This window comes from Colius striatus, chromosome 2, assembly GCF_028858725.1.
Source record: "Colius striatus isolate bColStr4 chromosome 2, bColStr4.1.hap1, whole genome shotgun sequence".
Classification (NCBI taxonomy): Eukaryota; Metazoa; Chordata; class Aves; order Coliiformes; family Coliidae; genus Colius; species Colius striatus.
In genome coordinates, this window is record NC_084760.1 from 19,683,520 (window position 1) to 19,703,353 (window position 19,834).

The 19,834-nt window shown below is 37.8% G+C and overlaps 1 protein-coding gene across 1 annotated transcript in view; it reads left to right on the top strand.

Annotated features, from left to right (window-relative positions):
* Positions 1-19,834, top strand: part of EYS (eyes shut homolog) — a 900,402-nt gene that overhangs the window by 851,085 nt on the left and 29,483 nt on the right. The window contains exons 43-45 of the mRNA XM_061989098.1: positions 11,239-11,421; positions 15,197-15,363; positions 15,535-15,679. Coding sequence (XP_061845082.1) covers positions 11,239-11,421; positions 15,197-15,363; positions 15,535-15,679 — 495 coding nt within the window. The remainder of the gene's footprint in view (positions 1-11,238; positions 11,422-15,196; positions 15,364-15,534; positions 15,680-19,834) is intronic.

Sequence of the window (19,834 nt, forward strand, 5' to 3'; positions counted from 1 at the left end):
CATTGAATTGTTGTGGTGCGTGTCACACCTGGACTCTGGCACTGAGGCTCTCCTGGGACAGCCTTGGGAGGGGCCAGATTGGGCATCCTCTGAATCCTTGATTTGGATTCCCACATGCCTTTGAGCTCAGTGCACCTCTGGGACTGTGGGGACAGACCTGTGGTGGGCTGATGGCTCTTGGGATAGAGGCTGGGAGTAACTGGAACAGGGTATTCATTGAGTTCCCTCTGCCATTATTGCTCTCTGCTGCTTTGTGGGGGTGTGGGCAAACATTTATCACATAACTAAACATTGCTGATTTGAAGAGTCAAATGCCTGCATGCCTTTCAACTCAGGGAGGTGGAGTTGCCTGAAACAAAAATTTAAGCACTTACCCAAACAGAAAGCTGGGACTGTTTAGCAATGCATATCATCAATATGCAACAAATTGGCACAGAGACTATGTTTAGATGTTGTGGTTATCTCCCAAGTGACTCTGGTTTTTTTAAGCTGTACATAAAGGGACCTGTACCATTTAAACTGAGTCCAGTTACTGAGCTCTGGCTTTTCAATAGTTTTGTGTTAAAGCGGCCAACATTCAAGCCCTAGTCTGATAAATTTTCTTTCACATTTAATTTAGCAAGAAATTGCTTGCATTATGTTTCTTGTAGATTGTAAATCTCCTTCAGTATTTAGGATCATACTGGTGAATAGAAGTGTTTACAAATAGCACAGTTTCTGACCAAATGAATACACAGTCTCCAACTGTAGGAGGATTTTTTTTCTGTAAAATGCTTTTTAAAAATTTCTGAATGCATTTGACTTTTACTTCTTTTAAAAGTTAGTTCAGGAAGACATCAACAACTTGTTACGGAAGCAAGCGAGGATTCAGTTAGCACTAGAACTGCCTGTCAGGGAAATCTGTAATTTCATAAAATCAAAGACTTAAATAAAAATCTGTGTTGTTTACTCAATCCAAAGAGAAAATTAGAGCTCAGATAGCTAGACAAATGTCCATATCACCATATTTCAACTCTTAAAATGCAGAGCACTGCATTTCAGTGATTTGAATAGAGATGGGGCTAAATAGGTGTTTTGAACATGAAATAAATGCCATCATTTTAATGAGCCTAAACTGTTAAAATATTAAACCATTACTGTTGTATCTCACTAAAATAACCAGAGTTTAGGACACTGTTCTTGTATCTCAAAAAAAAAAAAAATTGTTATTATATCAGTAATCGGTTTTTACTTCTTTTTTCTACTTTTTTTAACACTTCCATCTAAGTACAGACTGGATATGTTCTTTGTTTGGTACAGGAAATTAATATAGTCTATAAAATATAAGGACAGTGTGTTTGAAATACCTGGGTATAAGGAATTTTTTTATATATGACACCAAAAAAAAAGGAAATATCAGGGTATTATTGTATTGCAGTTGTGATGGCTTCCTAAATGTGAGTGAAGCACAAATGGTTCATTCATCAGGAATAGAAATGAACACTTGGACTTCTAAAATCTTGCTAGTGCTGTTAATTATATGTTACACAAGAAAGTGTACCCTTCTGGGAAGCTGTGGCTCATAATGTGAAGCATTTTGTTAAGCCAGGAATCGAGAGGAATCGAGAGCAAGGGCTACACAAAGTTCAATTTAAAAGAGAAATTTCAAATCAATGTGCATTGCTAAGATGAGAAATTGTGTCAATTGCAATATTTTAGACTAAATTTCAGTATTTCAGTTTCATTATGTGTTTCATGTATGAGCATATATGGCAACATAAGATGGAGTCCTAACTGTGACATTGTATTTAACACGCACTCACACACATACTGAAAGGGCCATCCGCAGCGTACTTTCACAGCAATCTGTAACAATGTTCCTTGAAACATTTCTGAGCAACATTTATGGTAATGCCCAAAGGATTCCAGAAGGTTTTCTGTAGGATATATTCCTCCCATGTATAAAATTCATTTCAAAGTGCTGAAGTGGGAATAGTCAGTTGCTCCAAGCTCTGTAGAGTGAAAATCAGCCTGCAAGTGAATTGCTTCTCTCCAGCTATGTTTGGCACACAATGTCACCTTCAGAGTTGTTTGAGTCTGAGACTAAAATGTACCGGTTCAGTGACAGCAGATGCCCAAAGGAATTTACTCAGATTAAAAAAAAACCAAAAAATTGCATTGCAAGGTTTCTGGTCAGTGGTAAGAGACTTTGGGGATTGCTGATCAGGGTTGCTCTTCTTCCTGTTCAAGAGAATTTGTTTTCTGGATAATTTGCTTTTAGCTGGACCTTAGTTCCCCCCTCCCCTCCAATGTGAGGAATGTCATAAAAATTGTACAATGCACACATAGGCACACTCACACACTATTAGTGGCACTGTTGTATTACCACTCCTTCAGGTTCATGTTTTCATCCTTGAGCAGGGCAATCACTTTTATAATCTCAGCTTCCAAACAGAAGTACAAGTTATGAGCCATTACAGAAATAAACTAAGCTACTAGGGCATATGGGCTCTGTGACTAGACAAATAAAAGGAATACCTAAGTATTTACTGGGGGTAGGGAGTGCAATTACCCATTTAACCTGAATTATCCATTATGGGAATCACTAACTCTGCAAGTAATAGTCTTTCAGACATCTGGAACTCTCAGCTGGCACTGCAGCACTCTGCACCTCCAGCACCCCTTGTCTTTTCCTCCTTACACGTCCCAATGTTTCTGGTAAGAAAAGCAGGTTGCCTATTAAAGAAAAGAGCTTTCATGCAAAACTAGTAAAACAAGTACACAGCAGCACTATGTCGTAAGTTAAGCAAGTGGGGCAGAAAATCAGTTTGACTGAACAAGGAGCTCCCTCTAGAGCTGAAGAGAAAAAAGAAACTATGATCTCTGGAAGTGAGGTCAGGCTTCACAGGAAGAACACAGAGCTGTGGTTCACTTATGCAGGGAGATGACACAGAGTGCTAAACTCAATTAGAATTGAAACAGGCCAGTGTTTTTTTCAGATAAAAAGAAAAGCTTTTAAAGTATGTTAATAGCAAGTAATCATCTAAAGAAAGCATTGGATTGATACTGTTGGTCATCTGACTTAATAGGGATGAAGAAAAAGTGGAGGCACTCAATGAATTTTTTTCCTCAGTCTTTAATAATACTGATAGAACTTGGGCTACCTGGTTGCCTGAGTGTGAGGATGACAAGTGCAGGAAAAGTTACTTTTCATTAGGAGACAATGAAATTGTAAGGAATCAGTTGTATCAGCTGAATGCTCACAAGTCCCATAGTTCTGAACAAGCTGGCAGATGTTATAGCAGCAACCCTCTCTGTCATCTACCAAAGACTTGGGGAGTCTGAGGAGATCCCTGCTTATTGGAAGCTGGTCAATATTATTGCAATCCTCAAAAAGAGCATGAGAGATGACTCAGAGAACTACAGACCTGTTAGTCTAACCTCAGTTCCTTGAAAAACTGCAGAAGACTACACTGGGTACTACTGAAGAGCATTTAAAGAGCAATGCAATCATCAAGCATAGTCAACATGGGTTCACTAAAGGAAAGTCCTGTTTAACTAATTTGGTATCCTTCTACAACAAAGTCACTTGGTGAAATAAAGGAAGGTGATGTATATAGTTTCTCTGGATTTAAGTAAGGCTTTTGTCCTGTCCCTCACAGCATCCTTCTGTACAAGTTGGCCAACTGTGGAATGAGTGGGTTCATGCTGCACTGGGTGAAGAAGTGGATGAAGGTAGAGCTCAAAGGGTTGTAGTGAATGAGACTATATCTAGTTGGCAACCAATCACCAGCGATGTTCTTCAGAGTTCAGTTCTAGGACCAGTCCTGTTTGAGATATTTATCAGTGATCTACAAGCAGGAGTTGAATCCATCATTAGCAAATCCACTGATGATACAAAGATGGGAGGTGCTGTTGACTCCCTTGAGAGATGGGAGGCCTTGCAGAGAAGTCTAGATAGATTGGAGCATTAGGTAATAATTAATGGGATGAAATTAACAAGTAAAAATGATGGATTCTGCAGAGGTTCCCCTGCAGCTTGTGGTGCAGCCTATGGTGAGGCTCTACCCCTACAGACACAGAGTCCATCAGAGAGCAGATTCTGTGGCTCCTCCCCGCATCAGAGCAGGTGGATGCTTGGAGGAAGCTGTGATGCCATGGGAAGTCCAAGATGGAGCAGGTTCCTGACAGGATCTGTGAACCCATGGACAGAGTGAAGTCCAGGCTGGATCAGGTTTATCATCAGGACTTTGTATAGAACCCACACTGGAGCAGTCTGTTGCTGAAGGACTGTCTCATGGAAGGTATCCATGCTAGAAAAGTTCATGAAGAACTGCAGCTTGTGGGAAGTTCACGTAAAACTGTCTCCCATGCTCTCACACTGGAGCAGAAGAGCGTGAGGCGTCCTTCCCTGAAGGGGAATGAGCGGCAGAAACAATTGTGTGATGGAGTGACCATAACTCCCCTTCCCTGACCCACTGTGCCACTGTGGGCAAGGAAGTAGAGAATTTGGGACTCGAGCCTGAGAAGGAAGGGGTAATGAGAAGGTGTTTCAGGAACTGGTTTTATTTCTCATTATCCTAATCTGAATTCACTGGCAATAAATTAAATCAATAAAAATAAATTTTTCCCAAGTCAAGTCACCTGTGTTGCCTATGATGGTAATTGCTGAGTGATTTCCCTGGCCTTACCTTGATCCATGAGCCTTTCATTATATTTTCTCTCACCTGTCCAGCTGAGGAGTGATAGTGTGACTTGGTGGGCACCCAGCATTCAGCCAGGGTGAATTCATTTTGGAAGACCAGAAAGTAAAATGCTTGGTAGTAATTTCCATTCTTTTTCCAATTTTGTCTTTGCAAATATGTGAGCAGGTATTTAGGAGAAATTAATAATACCCATAGTGTATATGGCTGCTGATCTGTAGCCAGACATTGAGCTGATAACTGTTCACAGTTAGTCAACGAGAATATAAAAAAAATGGATTATCTGGTGTATATCTGCAGCCTGAAATCTTCATCACATTCTATACCTTTCATTTGTCTATTTTTTTGCAATGTATTGCAAAGCTGTGGTTCAAGATGTATTGGCAGTGGATACTGAAAGGAACATTAATTTTAACTCATAACAGAAAACTCAAAGATAATGACACCATTATTCTCTTTCTTGTCATTTTATTCTCTCCTCTTTGTTAAGACTTTTTTTCAAACTATAGTTGATTTCTCTTTCACCTCCCACTTTTATTCTCTAATAAGATGAGCAATGTTAAGTAGGTAGTCAACCATATTAATATATTTATATAATGGGATAATTTGTCATTATTTGTTTGTGAGGCAATGGGACATATCACACCTAATTACTTTCTCAGTACTGAGAATGCAGAACAGGACAATGATGAGTGGTGTAGGACTGACAGAGAAACACAGGACAAGATCAAGGATAAAAAGTTGATAAAAGGCTTCAGTACTCTGTCAGAGCAGTATGTGGTTTAGATATAGTGTTAATTTGGAGTATGTTTTTACGTGGCCCCTAACCAGAGTCATGGGGACACATCTCTATTCTATTCTTTACCACTTTAGACTGTATTCTGCAAGAGGGAAATAACCCAAAGTGGTGAACTGCACCCTCTGCTATTTCAACCAGACACAAACATTTTATAAATAATATTTTGAAGGTCTGTGTTTCAAGGAAGAGATCTTATTGTGAGATTATACAATTTTCTGCACAGGTTTTATTCCATAGCTTTATAGTGAAAATAAAGAGAAAAAAACCAAAAAGGTGGAGTTACCTTGCTTGCCACAATTTTACCAATCACAGTGTTTTTCATAGAAGGTTATTATTTTAAAATTTCTTTAAAGTAAAAAATATGTAAGGCAAATTAGTCTCTATTAGATTCAAACTGAAGGTTCATGAAGGTCTTTCCATGAAGAGTATCTCAAAGACTGAATTTTTTGCACTCATGGACATTAACTGATAACCTTAATTTTTTTAGTGTGATTGGATAAAGATCTCTTAATAAATGACATTTAGTATACAGAACAAACAGGATTAAAAATGTATAAAATCCATAAGCAGTGGTCCAGAAATAGTTAAGATATAGAATAGCTTTTGAGCTAGATATTATGAATTAGCCAGAAGATTTTTTTCTCATGATTAATGAACATTTCTAAATATATTTTACTCTCCAGAGCCCAGCATAAGGAGAACTGTTTTCAAACACTTACTGCATGTACCTACCTGCTAAGGTTAGGGTAGTTAATTAGATGTTGCTTCTGGCTTTTACTAGGTGTGAGAAACTGTTTCAATACTGTAGAAAAAGATGTGAAAAACTAAACCAAAATAATGTGCAACAGTTTTCATGAAACATGCCTATGGGGCTCCTCTTGCCTCATGCAGTATCTCTTCATTTAGTAATCACATATTACATAGATAGAGCTCCACATGTTGGTCATGCAAGCATCCAAGCACCATGAACACACAAAGCTCACATCACCAAGGGGAGCAAGGGAAGGGTATGAGGATTGGTTGAAAGGTGCAGATGGTGCTTCCACGAGCCACCAATATAAAAGGATAGTTAGATGAGGGAATCTGAAATTCCCGAAGTCTGTCAGTGGATCCCATCTGAATTAGAAGACACAGTCTACTTCCTCCTGGTAATCACTGTTTCATAAATCTTTGTGTGCCAGACATTATGTTTAGCCCACTATCACTGGATTTACTGTTGGTTTAACTTGGGTAATTGTACTACTGATTTGTATTTGTTACTGTGCTGTTATTCTGAGATAAATTGTTTATCCTAAAAGATGTTGACTGGTGATGTTTTTTGCTACATCTAGAACCTATAGTTTGGCAGAGATGTCTTAAACACCTACAATGTTGGATATGTTGTTGAATATACTTCATGGCCCCAGTGAAATGCACAGTAAAAACTGTATGAGAAGACCATAAAGAGCTGAGAGGAGATGCTCAAGTTGTCAGACAGAAATTATTTGTGAAAATTGCTTCTTGTTGTCGGTTTTGAAAGGGGCTGTGCTCAGACATCCAGGGAAAAGAAATTGAAAGGTCACTTTGCAAAGAATGTTCAGTGACTGTCAAGAGCTCAAGTCTTCAACACATTGCAGACTTTGTGCAAATAATTTAGTTGCTGAGTGCATTATGGTTCCCATGCTTTTAAATCAGGAAAAAAAAAAAAGTGTGTCTTCATTTTCATAGAATATTAGTTCAGAATTTCTCAATCATTTAGCTTTTGTGGCAATGAAGACCAGAGACAAATAACATGCAGAATGGGAAGTAGTTGCAGGATATAGAGAAGGTGGGCTTCATCCCATCTTTAACTTTAGTATTATAGCTTTAACTTTAGAAACCTATAATACTCTAACAATCCAAGGCTACTTTTGTATTTGGCGGAGTGAAGTAAGCATTTTAGAATACCACTCACCTGACCTGTATAAGGCAGGTGTTTTATATGAAAGACACTGCATCCTAGATGTGCTTAATTTTTCCACTGACATAAAGTGCAATAATAAGTGGTCACCTGTTCTGTGGCGTCTGTATCACAGATGCCCTCATTTGTTTAGATGACTGTCATGCACTGTGTACATGTGCAGATTACTTCTAACGAGAGGGCAGCTTGGGGCCTAGAAAGGACTCTTTCCTATAATAAACAAATACAGAGAAATACAGGTAAAAAATACTGTGAAATGAAAAAAAAGTCTAATGATTACTAAATACCAATGTGAAATAAAATGGATTTATATTACATTAAAAAAACTACTACATATCAGAATTCTTTGTGAGGGTGCAGAAAGTATGATTATATGTAACTTTTCCTCAGATGTAAAATGCAATTCTTGTATGCAGTTCTGGTAAAATATAGGTAAAATTGTAGGGCAGGTAAATGTGTATCACGTTTTGGATTGAAGATAGATTTGCCATCTTCTTCCCATCTTCTTCTTCATATAGATGTTCGTTCAGAGTGCATCTGTGTTAAAGACCATGGATGCAGGACATTCATTCATTCATCATGCTCTCATAAATATCTATCATGTCTTCAGCAATTCCCAACTAATATGTTACATTGACATTCTCTGATAGACATTCTTCAGGACTTTGCACAATATTCTTTAAAATATGGCATTTCTGCCTAAGATGTTTCAAACTTGGACTAGTGCTGAGGTGTCTCCAAGAAGCCTGCTCAACAGTGTCAAGATTTTGACATTTGACAGTTGAGCAAATATAGCATACATGATCTGTCTGTAGTCACTGAGTATTGCCATCTATATTGACTGGTATTAACATTTTTTTGTACCATTTCTTATCTTTCTCTATTACTTTCTGATATTTTTTTGCTATAGAACTTCATCATCAATTTGGCCTAATAATTTTTCTTTCAGACCTGTTTTCTTAGACTTTATCCTAAAAGCAAGAGGAAACACTAAGTGAAAACACAATTCAAGAGAGAATGGCCAATATTTTCAGTACTGTTGGGAGCACAGGCCATATATAACATCACAGGCTACATGTGAATGGTGATAGTAGTCTCTGGAGTCTGGATAACAACTTTCTATAAAAAAAGAACTTACTTGAATAACGTATTTGACTTACTAAGGCCCGTTCCCACTTCCCCCTTCTTAAAAGACTAACACATGTCTCATTTTAGGTAGACTTATTTAAAGATAAATGAGTTTTTAAAATAACTTTAAGTTGGAACATTTTTGTTATCAACTGTTCTATTGTGACTCCAAGGAAACTTCCACCCAGTAAATCCATTACTTTGTTACATAAGGAAACACACAGAAAAAAGCTGACTCTCAGTAGCCCTGTATTTGCTGCCCTCATTTCAAAGAACCAAACTATTCTTGCTTAAATGAAATATGGTTTTAGTTGTAAGTATGAATCAAGATCTTTGAGCCTTTTCTTCTACGATGGTCCGTACTGCAGTGAAATTGAAACCGGTATGTTGTAATAATCCAGTAATATGGATATACATATATATCACAATTTTCTGTATATTGTGCCACACCTGGTCAGAGGGAGCAGACTGTCCATGTCCTGCTGTTGTAGATCACCATGCAGGACATACTTCATACTGGGAATAAAGTGTTTTGCTCTGCTGGGAATAACTTATCAGATCACTTCTCAGTGATCTGTGTCAGCAAACTAAATTACCTGGCTCCATGGAGGTATATGATAGAATTTGCCTTTCCCATTATAAAGGAAGGTGGGACAATACAATAAACATGTAGGCCTCTATTTTAAAATCTTCTTGTGTCTTAAATATTTTGTGTATTATTAAATAGAGAGAATCATAGAATCATGGAATCACAGAATGATAGGAGTTGGAAGGGAGGTTTAAAGATCATCTAAATCTGGATTCTATGATGCCACTGCCTGGAACACCATCCTGGGCCTTGAAAAGAAAATCCTATGGTGACATGGCACTCCAGAAAGAATTGAGTCAGATAATGGTTGCAGGAACTGGGGCTGTTTAGTCTAGAAAAGAGGAGACTGAGGGGAGATCTTATTAATATTTACAAATATCTAAATGGTGAGTGTCAAGAGCTTGGGACATCCCTTATTTCTATTGTATCTAGCAACAGGACAAGGGGTAATGTGATGAAGCTGGAACACAAAAAGGTCCACTTAAATATAAGAAAAAACTATTGTACTGTGAGGGTGGACTAGATGATCTCTAAAAGTCTCTTCCAACCCTACCATCCTATGATTCTATGATTCTATGATCTAGTCCAACCTCCCTGCAGATGCAAGTCCATCTAGATCAGATCTCATAGGAATATGTCCAGGCAGATCTTGAAGACCTCCAACGAAGGAGACTCCACATCCTCCTGGGCAGCCTGTGCCAGGGCTCCCTCACCTGAAAGCGTGAAAGGAAAAGGAAGAAAAAAAAGGAAGAAACAAAGAAAAAAAGAATACTTTGTATTAAAGGAGCTGCCTGTCTTTCATCTCTTCCTGAGAACATCAGATTCAAATAGGGAGCAGTTGTTTTCCCTCCAATGCAGCACATGATTCACAAAGGTCTGAGACTCGTCTAGTCAGACTAGGTTGAAAATAAACTCATTGCCAGTTTTTTTCTAATTAAGACAAAATCACCATTTCATATGGAAATTTCCTAGCTCCTATTTAATATCACAGAACAAGGCATCATGTGCCACATGTGTGTACTGCTTTATAAATGAGACCGTACGCTCCATGTTACTGCAGACTCCAAGTCTGTGCTAGAAAAGGTTTGTCAGAGCCTTTTGTCTGATGCTGATGCTGAGGCAACATCTGCCACTTCAATGCTGATATGGCAGGTTTTCCAGGCTGCAAATTTAGAAACAGATTCCACAAACTAGATATGGTGATAACATTGTCATGCTTACATGTGACTGTAGCCCTTAGGGTATTTAGTACCAGTGCTCCATTGACTGTGTTAACTGGACAGATGTGTATATCGACTTGATTTTATTTGCTCTTTTTAATCTCACATCTTTTCTCAGCATAAATTCTAATCTTTTGTGTCACAAAACAGGTAGGTGTTTGAATGAACTTGTAGCCTTCTCAGCTTTGGATGAAGCAGGAGGATATAGATGACAAAGGTACTTCAGAAGAAGCTACATAGTTTGCTTCATCAGTGCCCAAGATAAAGGAAATTCAAATTAAATCAAACCTAAATGACATTTTAAAAAGGTTAAATAATTTATCAGTGCTGTAAATTATGCATTTTGGTTACTGAACGATGGAGTAAATGCAAACAATATCCTTCTTGCAAGTCCTATTCATTGTACTGTAAATTCATCCTTTCTTGATGTTTCTTTTTATTATTCATCTATCTATGAAGATGTGTGTCAGAGATGGCGTTCCTTTTAATAGGAAAATTTATTTGTATGTTTTCTTTACCTGAGTTTTGAGCAAATACTGCTCTGACAGGAGTTTTGGACTAGATGATCTTTTGAGGTCCCTTCCAACCCTTAAGATTCTGTGATTCTGTACTTGTATTTGTAACAATGCTTTCTAGAGTCCAGAAGATGGCAGTAGTTGACAATAATTCATTTGTAAAATTAGCTTATTTACAAAAGCTGGAAAAGATAACACTCAGAGGAAAGACAAATTGTATCTACATGTGTGTAAAATATTACAACTTACCAAATCATTAGTATTATTTATTAGGTTTTCATTTCAAACCTGTGCTATTAATAGAACTTGCAAATACATCTGTTAAATAATTGAGTGTAACACCAAATTTCTTATTTTTTAACCCAGCTATTCATATTAGTCAACCGAGTTTCAGTGGCACAGATGCCTTTGGCTATACCTCATTCCTGGCCTATTCTACAATCCCAAATATCACTTTATACTATGAATTCCGCTTGAAGTTTCAGTTGGCAAACCACCACTCATCTTTACAAGACAACCTGATCTTTTTCACTGGACAGAAGGGCCAAGGTAAGCTTTATTTTCGTTATCTGTTCTCATAGGTTTTCAAATACTCATTAAACAAGTAGGATAAAAATACACCTATTTTTTTCTTGATTCAATAATCTCTTCAATACCATATTGTTTTGTAAACACACAGTAAACAATCAGGTTGTGTAAACATTTCTTTTCTTTAAGGAGAAGTATAATTGTTTCCGGTATTTAAAGTCAACAGTTAATCTGTCTCTCAAGGTAACATATTTCTGAACCAAACAAATGGAAACCAGAAGATTAAGGTTCTCTTTTCAGTTGTAAACATAGATTTCGTTATTGATTGTATTTATTTGGTGTGCAGTTTTGAGAGATGCTGTCTGAAATCTTGTTCCACTGATACTTATTTTATTGGAAAATCAATCCATTCACCCAACGTGTCACAGCCTCTCTGCCATTTCTTCTTCCTGTGTCCTCAACTGACCTGCTACTGGAGCAGCCATGAATTGATGCTATTGTCACAGTGGCTGCCCTTCCATGGCCCATAGGACTCTCAACAACGAAAGTCAGCCCTGTGGCAACCAGAACAGGGCTCTGTGTTATTTATGTAAAATAAGAGATCATAACCCCTGAGATCATCACTCAATGAAAGTAAACTCGAGCTAGCTGTGGATAAGTTCTGCTACAATCCATAGAGCAAAATATTTAATTTGGTCTGATTAATGCACCTGAGAACAGGTTATATAAATCTACTTAAAATCATTTGCAGTACTTGAAGTATCTCTTCACAGCACTCCAGTGGCAGGGTGGCATAGCCTCAGCATTCAAAGGGGGTAAAATTGCAATATTACTTGTGTTCTGTCCATCTCAGCATTGCTGTCCACACAGGACCCATAATATCGATGAAACTGGAGAAAAAATTAATGACACGTTAATGCAGACTTAAAGTAGACAGGGTAGAAACTAATTGGAATTGGAAACATATTACTTATTTTTGCTTTAATTATTTCTGCAATTGGAGCATGAACTGGTTTTTTGTTTTGGAGCTGTCCAAACTGGATTGTTGAAGCCTAGGAGGGAGGTTTGTCGATGTGTTGTTAGGTCTAAACCTAGTTCTTTTGCAATACAAACACAAATGAATAGTTAGAACATTCTTTTTAGTGACAAGAATAAACCACTGAATTTAGGTAAGTTTTTGCAACCTTGGAAACAGAATTTCAAACTGTCAGTACAGAAATTGTAGGAAATGCAACCAAACAAAAACTATACCAATTTGTCCACTATGTTTACTCAAGAGAGGGATGATACAAATATGAAATATATAGCACCAATGGTGCAAAATAACCTGATTTTTTTTTTTTAGTTACAGCAATTAAAATATATTTTTTATTTTCAATGTTTAAAAATAAATGACACATTGCACTACAGTTTGTCTCAAAAAGGCCTGCCTGCAGGATGTATCTTGTACTGTCAAACTCATAGGTCTTGCAACCATATTTATCTGAACTGAGCAAAACAAAACCTTACTGATGTACTGATTTCTACTAATGAGGATACTAGCATTCTGGCTTGTCATATAGTTGTCAATTAGAAACCTGACTTCTTATTATTTTGTATATCACTTTTTTCATGAACACTGCTGTAAAGCAGTAATGTGTTTCTGCAGCCCCAGGTCAAACAATGGGTGGGCAGCAGAGCACCAGCTGTCTGCAAGACTGAGAAACAGTGAGGCATTTGGTAAATTGATGTGTAGCAGTTTTACGTATTTTCTCCTTAGTTTAAATGGTTGCAGAGACTGAGTAATCCCTTTTTAATTACCAGAAAGCAGTAATTCTTACCAAGTGATTATTTCACACATTATTTCACTGAGAGAAGATGCTGTTGTTATAATAATGAATGTACTTTTACCGTATGTGAGGCAACAGTGTTGTCACCATGAGGAGTGAGAGTCTTTTCACAGTCTGCAATCTTGTTGTAAGGAATAGTTTTTAATATTCTGCTTATATATTCCCCTTTCTCCATTTCATCTCATTCTCATAGTTAGCATTTTCTTGCAGTACTCTGCCTGATTCCCCTTCACTACCATCTCTGTCTAAACCATGAGCACTGATGTCATGGCTAATCTCTTGTGACAAAGCCCAGAGGGTGGTGATCAATGGCACGGAGTCGAGACAGAAGTCTGTGGCCAGTGGCGTTCCACAGGGATCGGTTCTGGGGCCAGTCTTGTTCAACATCTTCATCAACGACCTGGCTGAGGGGACAGAGTGTACCCTCAGCAAGTTCACTGATGACATCAAACTGGGAGGACTGTCTGATTCCCCAGAAGGCTCTGCTGCCATTCAGCAGGATCTCGACTGGCTTGAGAGTTGGGCAGAGAGGAACCTCATGAGGTTCAACAAGGACAAGTGCAGAGTCCTGCATCTGGGAAGGAACAACCCCATGCACCAGTATAGGCTGGGGATTGACCTGCTGGAGAGCAGCTCTGCAGAGAGAGACCTGGGAGTGCTGGTTGACAATAAATTAACCATGAGCCAGCAATGTGCCCTTGTGGCCAAGAAGGCCAATGGCATCCTGGGATGCATCAAGAAGAGTGTGACCAGCAGGTCAAGGGAGGTTCTTCTCCCTCTCTACTCTGCCCTGCTGAGGCCTCATCTGGAGCCCTGTGTCCAGAGAGTAATAACGTAAAATCAAAAGAAAATCCACCTGTATTGCTTTCCCCAGGAGTATTTAGATTGCAGTACTGCAAAAGAACGGCAGCTTTTGTCACCTGTTTCCAAAATAAGATTTTTCAAATTTTAGATGAATTCAGGATGAATCATTGCTAATTACCTGGAATTAACAAATCTATCCTTTCCAAAAACTTACTAGTTCTTTATTTATGAGAGGAGGTAAATAAATATGAACATGAAAATGAACATGAACGTGAACATGAACAATATAAATATAAATATAAATATAAATATAAATATAAATATAAATATAAATATAAATATAAATATAAATATAAATATATGGATGTGCTTATTATCAGACAGAAAAAGAATTGACAGAATTTACATTCCTCAAGCCCATATCCCTGTTGCTCCCCTTACCTCTCAGCAGCAGGTGCCCTCAAGTTTTGAGGCTGTTAAAAGTACCTATTATGGAAGCTGAAACCATACTGGACTAAAGCCATGGTCTATTCTTACGTGCAACTTGGAATTTCAATTTGCGTTTTTTTTTAACATGTTGGAAAAAGTTCAGAATTTATTCACGCTTCAGGCAGGCAGAACAGCAACAACTGCTAAATCCAGCAGGTTCAACAGGTTTTGTGGATGTCACTAACCTACTGTACTGTGAAAAAGAACTTTCTCCAAAAAGCCTGCAAATATCTTTAGAATCTCTGTGGTCTTTATTTTTACATCCACAATACTGTAAATAGTGTTACGGGTTAGACACTGAGTATTAAAAATATATACAAAAGTTAAAATCTTGGCTAAAATTTTCTTAAACTGATGTGTTTTCAGCTGGAACATAAAAAGTTCCATTTAAACATAAGAAAAATCTGTTTTACTGCTCAGGTGATGGAGCAGTGGAACAGGCTGCCCAGGAAGGGTGTGGAGTCTCCTTCCTTGGAGGTCTTCAAGACCCGCCTGGACACGTTCCTATGCGACCTGATCTAGGTTGACCTGCTTTGGCAGGGGCATTGGACTATATGATCTCTAGAGGTCTCTTCCAATCCTACCATTCTATGACTCTATGATTTGGAGCATATTTTATGCATCAGTATGCACTAACTCCTGGAATAAGTAGTTACTCTATTTTGTTTTTTCAGATCTGAATGGAGATGATTTCTTGGAGCTAGGCCTCCGTAATGGCAGAGTACTATATAGCTACAATCTAGGTTCTGGCACAGCAACTGTCATTAGTAAACCACTTGATCTGACACTCAATATTCATGTCATCCATCTTGGCAGATATCTCCAAAAAGGTTGGCTGAAGGTAAGGAATTATTTCTTTTAGAAGCATTGCGTTTAGATTAAAGTCCTGGGGTTTTTTTCCCCTTTTATATTGAAAGCCTAAAAAATACTTTTGTGCTTCCCTGTTAAGTTTGGAGGATTGTCTTCATTGGGAGTTCTTAAATAATGTAAAATATAAATGTTTCTTTGGAAGGTGGATGATCAGAAGAATAAAACTGTCACTTCTCCTGGGACACTGGTTGGACTCAATGTCTTCAGTCAGTTTTATTTAGGAGGCTATGGTGAATATACTCCAGAACTCCTACCAAAGGGATCCAGATTTAAGAATGGCTTTGAAGGTAAATATTATACTATTTTCAATTTATTTTAAAACATGCATAAGATTATTTCAGTTGCCTATGATATAAAGATCTAAAATCTCTGTCTTATAAGGAAGCAAATTATGATTTCCTTGGCTGATATTCTTATGTCTTTTTTATTGTTTTACTATAACTAAGAAACATGACGCCAAGAGAGTCTTTCACAAATAATGGTTAATATTTTCTGATAAGTAAATATACATTCAATAAGTAAGTTATTTCTTCTTATATGTCCCTGTTCCTCATCATCAGTTCAAAAGAACTTTCTTTCTCTATAGTATAGTAATTTAGATTATTTTTCCAGCTAGCTCTGACCATTGTCACTGGTAGTGCTGGTTTGGATAACAGTTTTCATGTTGAAAGCTTCTTTCTGACAGAATATCATGAAATCTGATTTTTATTTCATGGCATCATGATCTAGGTCTCTAAACAGTACCTAAGTAATTCCTAGGAGGACTATTTCAGTTTTTTATCTAATAGATAATAATTCCAATCTTGAAATGGATATTTGAAACTCTAGAAATCTTAATTCATCTCCTACTAGATCAGTAATGAAGAAAAAGGTTTGTTCATAACACTTTTATTTGCATTCCTGACTTCCATAGAAATAACGTGCTCAATATTTGTGAGGTAAACTTCAATATATTTTAAGCACGGGAAAGGCTTTAAAATAAAAAAAAAAAAAAATCACTTTGCCATAGCAGAGCAAAGTTTGAGTCCTCAATTATAAAATTGGGGGCACATTATGAAAGGCAAGCATAGCAATAAAATTCACTTTCATAGACTATTACACTCCATTTCCACTAAGACCACATAAATGCCTCTTTTTCAGACATCACCTTATTTTTTCTTCTTACACAGAAACAGCCTCAAAATCTATTTATTATCCTATAACCAGCTTTTCACTCAGAAAATTGTATGAATTAACAATTCATCTGTCTCCATCTTTTCAGGAAGTACGGATTGAATATTTATACTTTTGGTAGCTTCTTAACAGCTTGCTAATTCATAGAATCATAGAATCACAGAATGGTAGGGGTTGAAAGGGACCTTTAGAGATCATCTAGTCCAACCCCGATGCTAAAGCAGGTTCACCTAGATCAGGTCACACAGGAACATATCCAGGCAGGTTTTGAAGACCTCCAGAGAAGGAGATTCCACACCCTCCCTGGGCAATCTGTGCCAGGGCATCACCCTCACAGTAAAATAGTTTTTCCTTATGTCTAAGTGGAACTTTTTGTGTTCCAGCTTCATCCCATTACCCCTTGTCCTCTCACTGGATACAACATAAAAAAAAAAAAAGTGATGCTCCAACCTCCTGTCATCCACTATTTAGATATTTATAAATATTAATAACATCCTCACTCAGTCTCCTCTTCTCCAGACTAAACAGTCCCAGTTCCCGCAGCCTTTCCTCATAAGGAAGATGCTCCAGTCCCCTGAGCATCTCGGTGACCCTGCGCTGGACTCTCTCCAGAAGTTCCCTGTCCCTCTTGAGCTGAGGAGCCCAAAACTGGACACAGAACTCCAGATGAGGCCTCACCAGGGCAGAGTAGAGGGGGAGAAGAACCTCCCTCAACCTGCTGGCCACACTCTTCTTGATGTGCTGGCCACAATCTTCTTAATTCACACCTCATAAACATAATGGCTATGCAGGTATTTTAACGGTGTCAATATTTGTGAGGTACTTCTGGATTTTTTATAGACATGTTAATGTTAGGGGTAACTGACAGGAATGTCTGGTGCTTCACCTTGAACACAAATCTTTTGCGATTTTTTTCAGGTTCCTCATGTTGCAACTGTAGTGCAGTGGCTAAATTTCAACAAATAGAGGATGAATATTCTTCCAAAAAGCAACAAATATTTCAAAGTTCACCTGTTGTTAGTTGCCATATTATTTATTGTGTTCTATTACTGTTTGAAAAAAAGGCCTCCACCTCAAAATTTTGTCATGTAGCACATTGTAAACAATTTTGCTTTATCCATATCATTGGCAGTTATTAAGTCTCCTACATTTGCTAATTCATTCTATGCTCCAGTTCCCAGTAGTAGCTTGTTGCTGTTCTGCAGAGCATATTGACTTTCAAGGAAGATACACTTCCCTATGACCAATTTCACTTTCTTAGATAGACAGCATCTCATTCTTTCTTCTAGCATAGAAGTCTCCCATTTCAGCTCTCTCGCAGGATCCTCAGGATCAGAAATAAACCCCCATAGGCCTTATCCAGGGTGTGAACTGAGATATCACTAAAACAAAAGAAATTTTTAAACCATTTTACTTCAGCCAATCTGCAGCTGTAAGGAGGTCACAGAAAAGCTCTGGAAGTGACAAGATAAATTTATCTAACACACAGTTGATTAAACCATTCAGAATTTTGGAAAATTGTTATTGACTAATTATAAAAGGTTTATTAAAACCTTTTTTCTTCTAATGCCAGAATGTATCTCTCCTTTTGTAAGCAATCACTATTGGATCAAGAAACATTGAGGTCAACGTTGCTGCTGCAGACTGTGTCCCCAGTGTTCTACGTGTGATCATTTAGGATTTTTACTCTGTACAGCTACTGTTTCAGACCCTTTCCTCCCTTACCTAGGTGTTGTTCAAATAATTTCCATAGGGGAGAAGGAAACTGAAAATAAATGTCTTTAATAAACTTTAATTTAAAAATCAAAATATTGGGAATTTTAAGCTTAGAAAAATTGAGGATCTACAGGTTCTTTTGATAGGCTGGAGAATTTTTGATGTTACCTTGAGCAATTTAGAAAACTTTCTTCATCCCCTGTGAGAACCTGAAGAAACTATTAAAGGTAGAGCTCAGACAAATCAGCCAAGCTCATGGGCAATTTTAGTACTTTTTTTATTATAATCTCTGAAGTTTCCATAATCTGTTGTTGGTGGGGTTTTGGTGGTTTGTGAACTCTCCAGGACTTTGGTGAAAACTATAAATTAAATTGAGAGTAAAAAAAGGCATTGACCGAAAGCTCTAAGTGTAGCATAAAGAGTCACTAGACAAAAGATTGTAAACAAAAGGGCAATACATCCTATATGAGTTCACTGTCTTGCTATGTCTGATTTAGGCTTACTTGCATCAAACTCTGAACTTTGGGATCAAAACAACTTTAACTCAAAAATTCAGAAACTTCTTTTGAGTTCCTTTTGCAAACTTGGCTGTGACAGAAAATCTCTTCACTACTCAGAATAGTTGGCAGTCTCTCATTAAAAGAGGCCCAGAACTGTCAGACCAAAGGGAATTCAGGTCAGAAAGAAGGCTCATTCATCAGCTGAACCCTGTCCAAAGGTTGTGTAGTGCTTGCTACAACAGGCTCAAATTGTTGCTCCGAGTCCTTCCTCTGCATCCTACTGACTAAGAATTAGAAGAAATAAGAAAATTAAACATTCAGTTGAACTAAAAAAGCTGGGACAAAAATACTCTTGTCCCTCTTATACACTTTGTTTACAAGTGCTCAAGGACTGTTTCTAACCTAGGTATTCTCCTGGTACAGTTAAACTAGTCATCAACACAAATGTCAGTTCATTTTCCATTATGCCCTTACCAGTTCTTGGGTACTCAATGTGCTTTCCATTGTTTACACAGAGCTCTGGGCTGCATTTTCTTAGCGCTCCAGCAAGACTCAGAAGAACAGAACATGCTTTATCTGCTTCTGATAAATAGATGAACCACTAGTTAGGGTTTGCTGAGCATACAGTGGCCTAAAACCAACACTGTTGAAAGCAAAGAAGCAGTAATACAAAGACTGTAAATAATCATCAATCTAGGTTATTTTTAAATTGTTTAACATGATTTTTTTAATTACCAGTTATGTGTCAATATAAACAGAGTGTCATGGTTTGGCCCAGCTAGCACAGCAGCACCACAACAGTCTCTCGCTCAGTGCCCCCATTCACCCCCACCCTCGTTAGGATGGCAGAAGCCCCAGTGAAATGGGAGGAAAAAGATAAGCAAGGTTGTTGTGGATTAAGACAAGGGCAGGGAGGGCTCCCTGCCAATTACAGTTCTGGGCAAAACAGACTCCAGTACTTGACTTAGAGAGGAAAGTAGGAAAGTTTATTCTACAAGAAACAGAATGGAATAAAAGCAAAAAGGGAGTAGGATGATGAGAAAATTACAACCA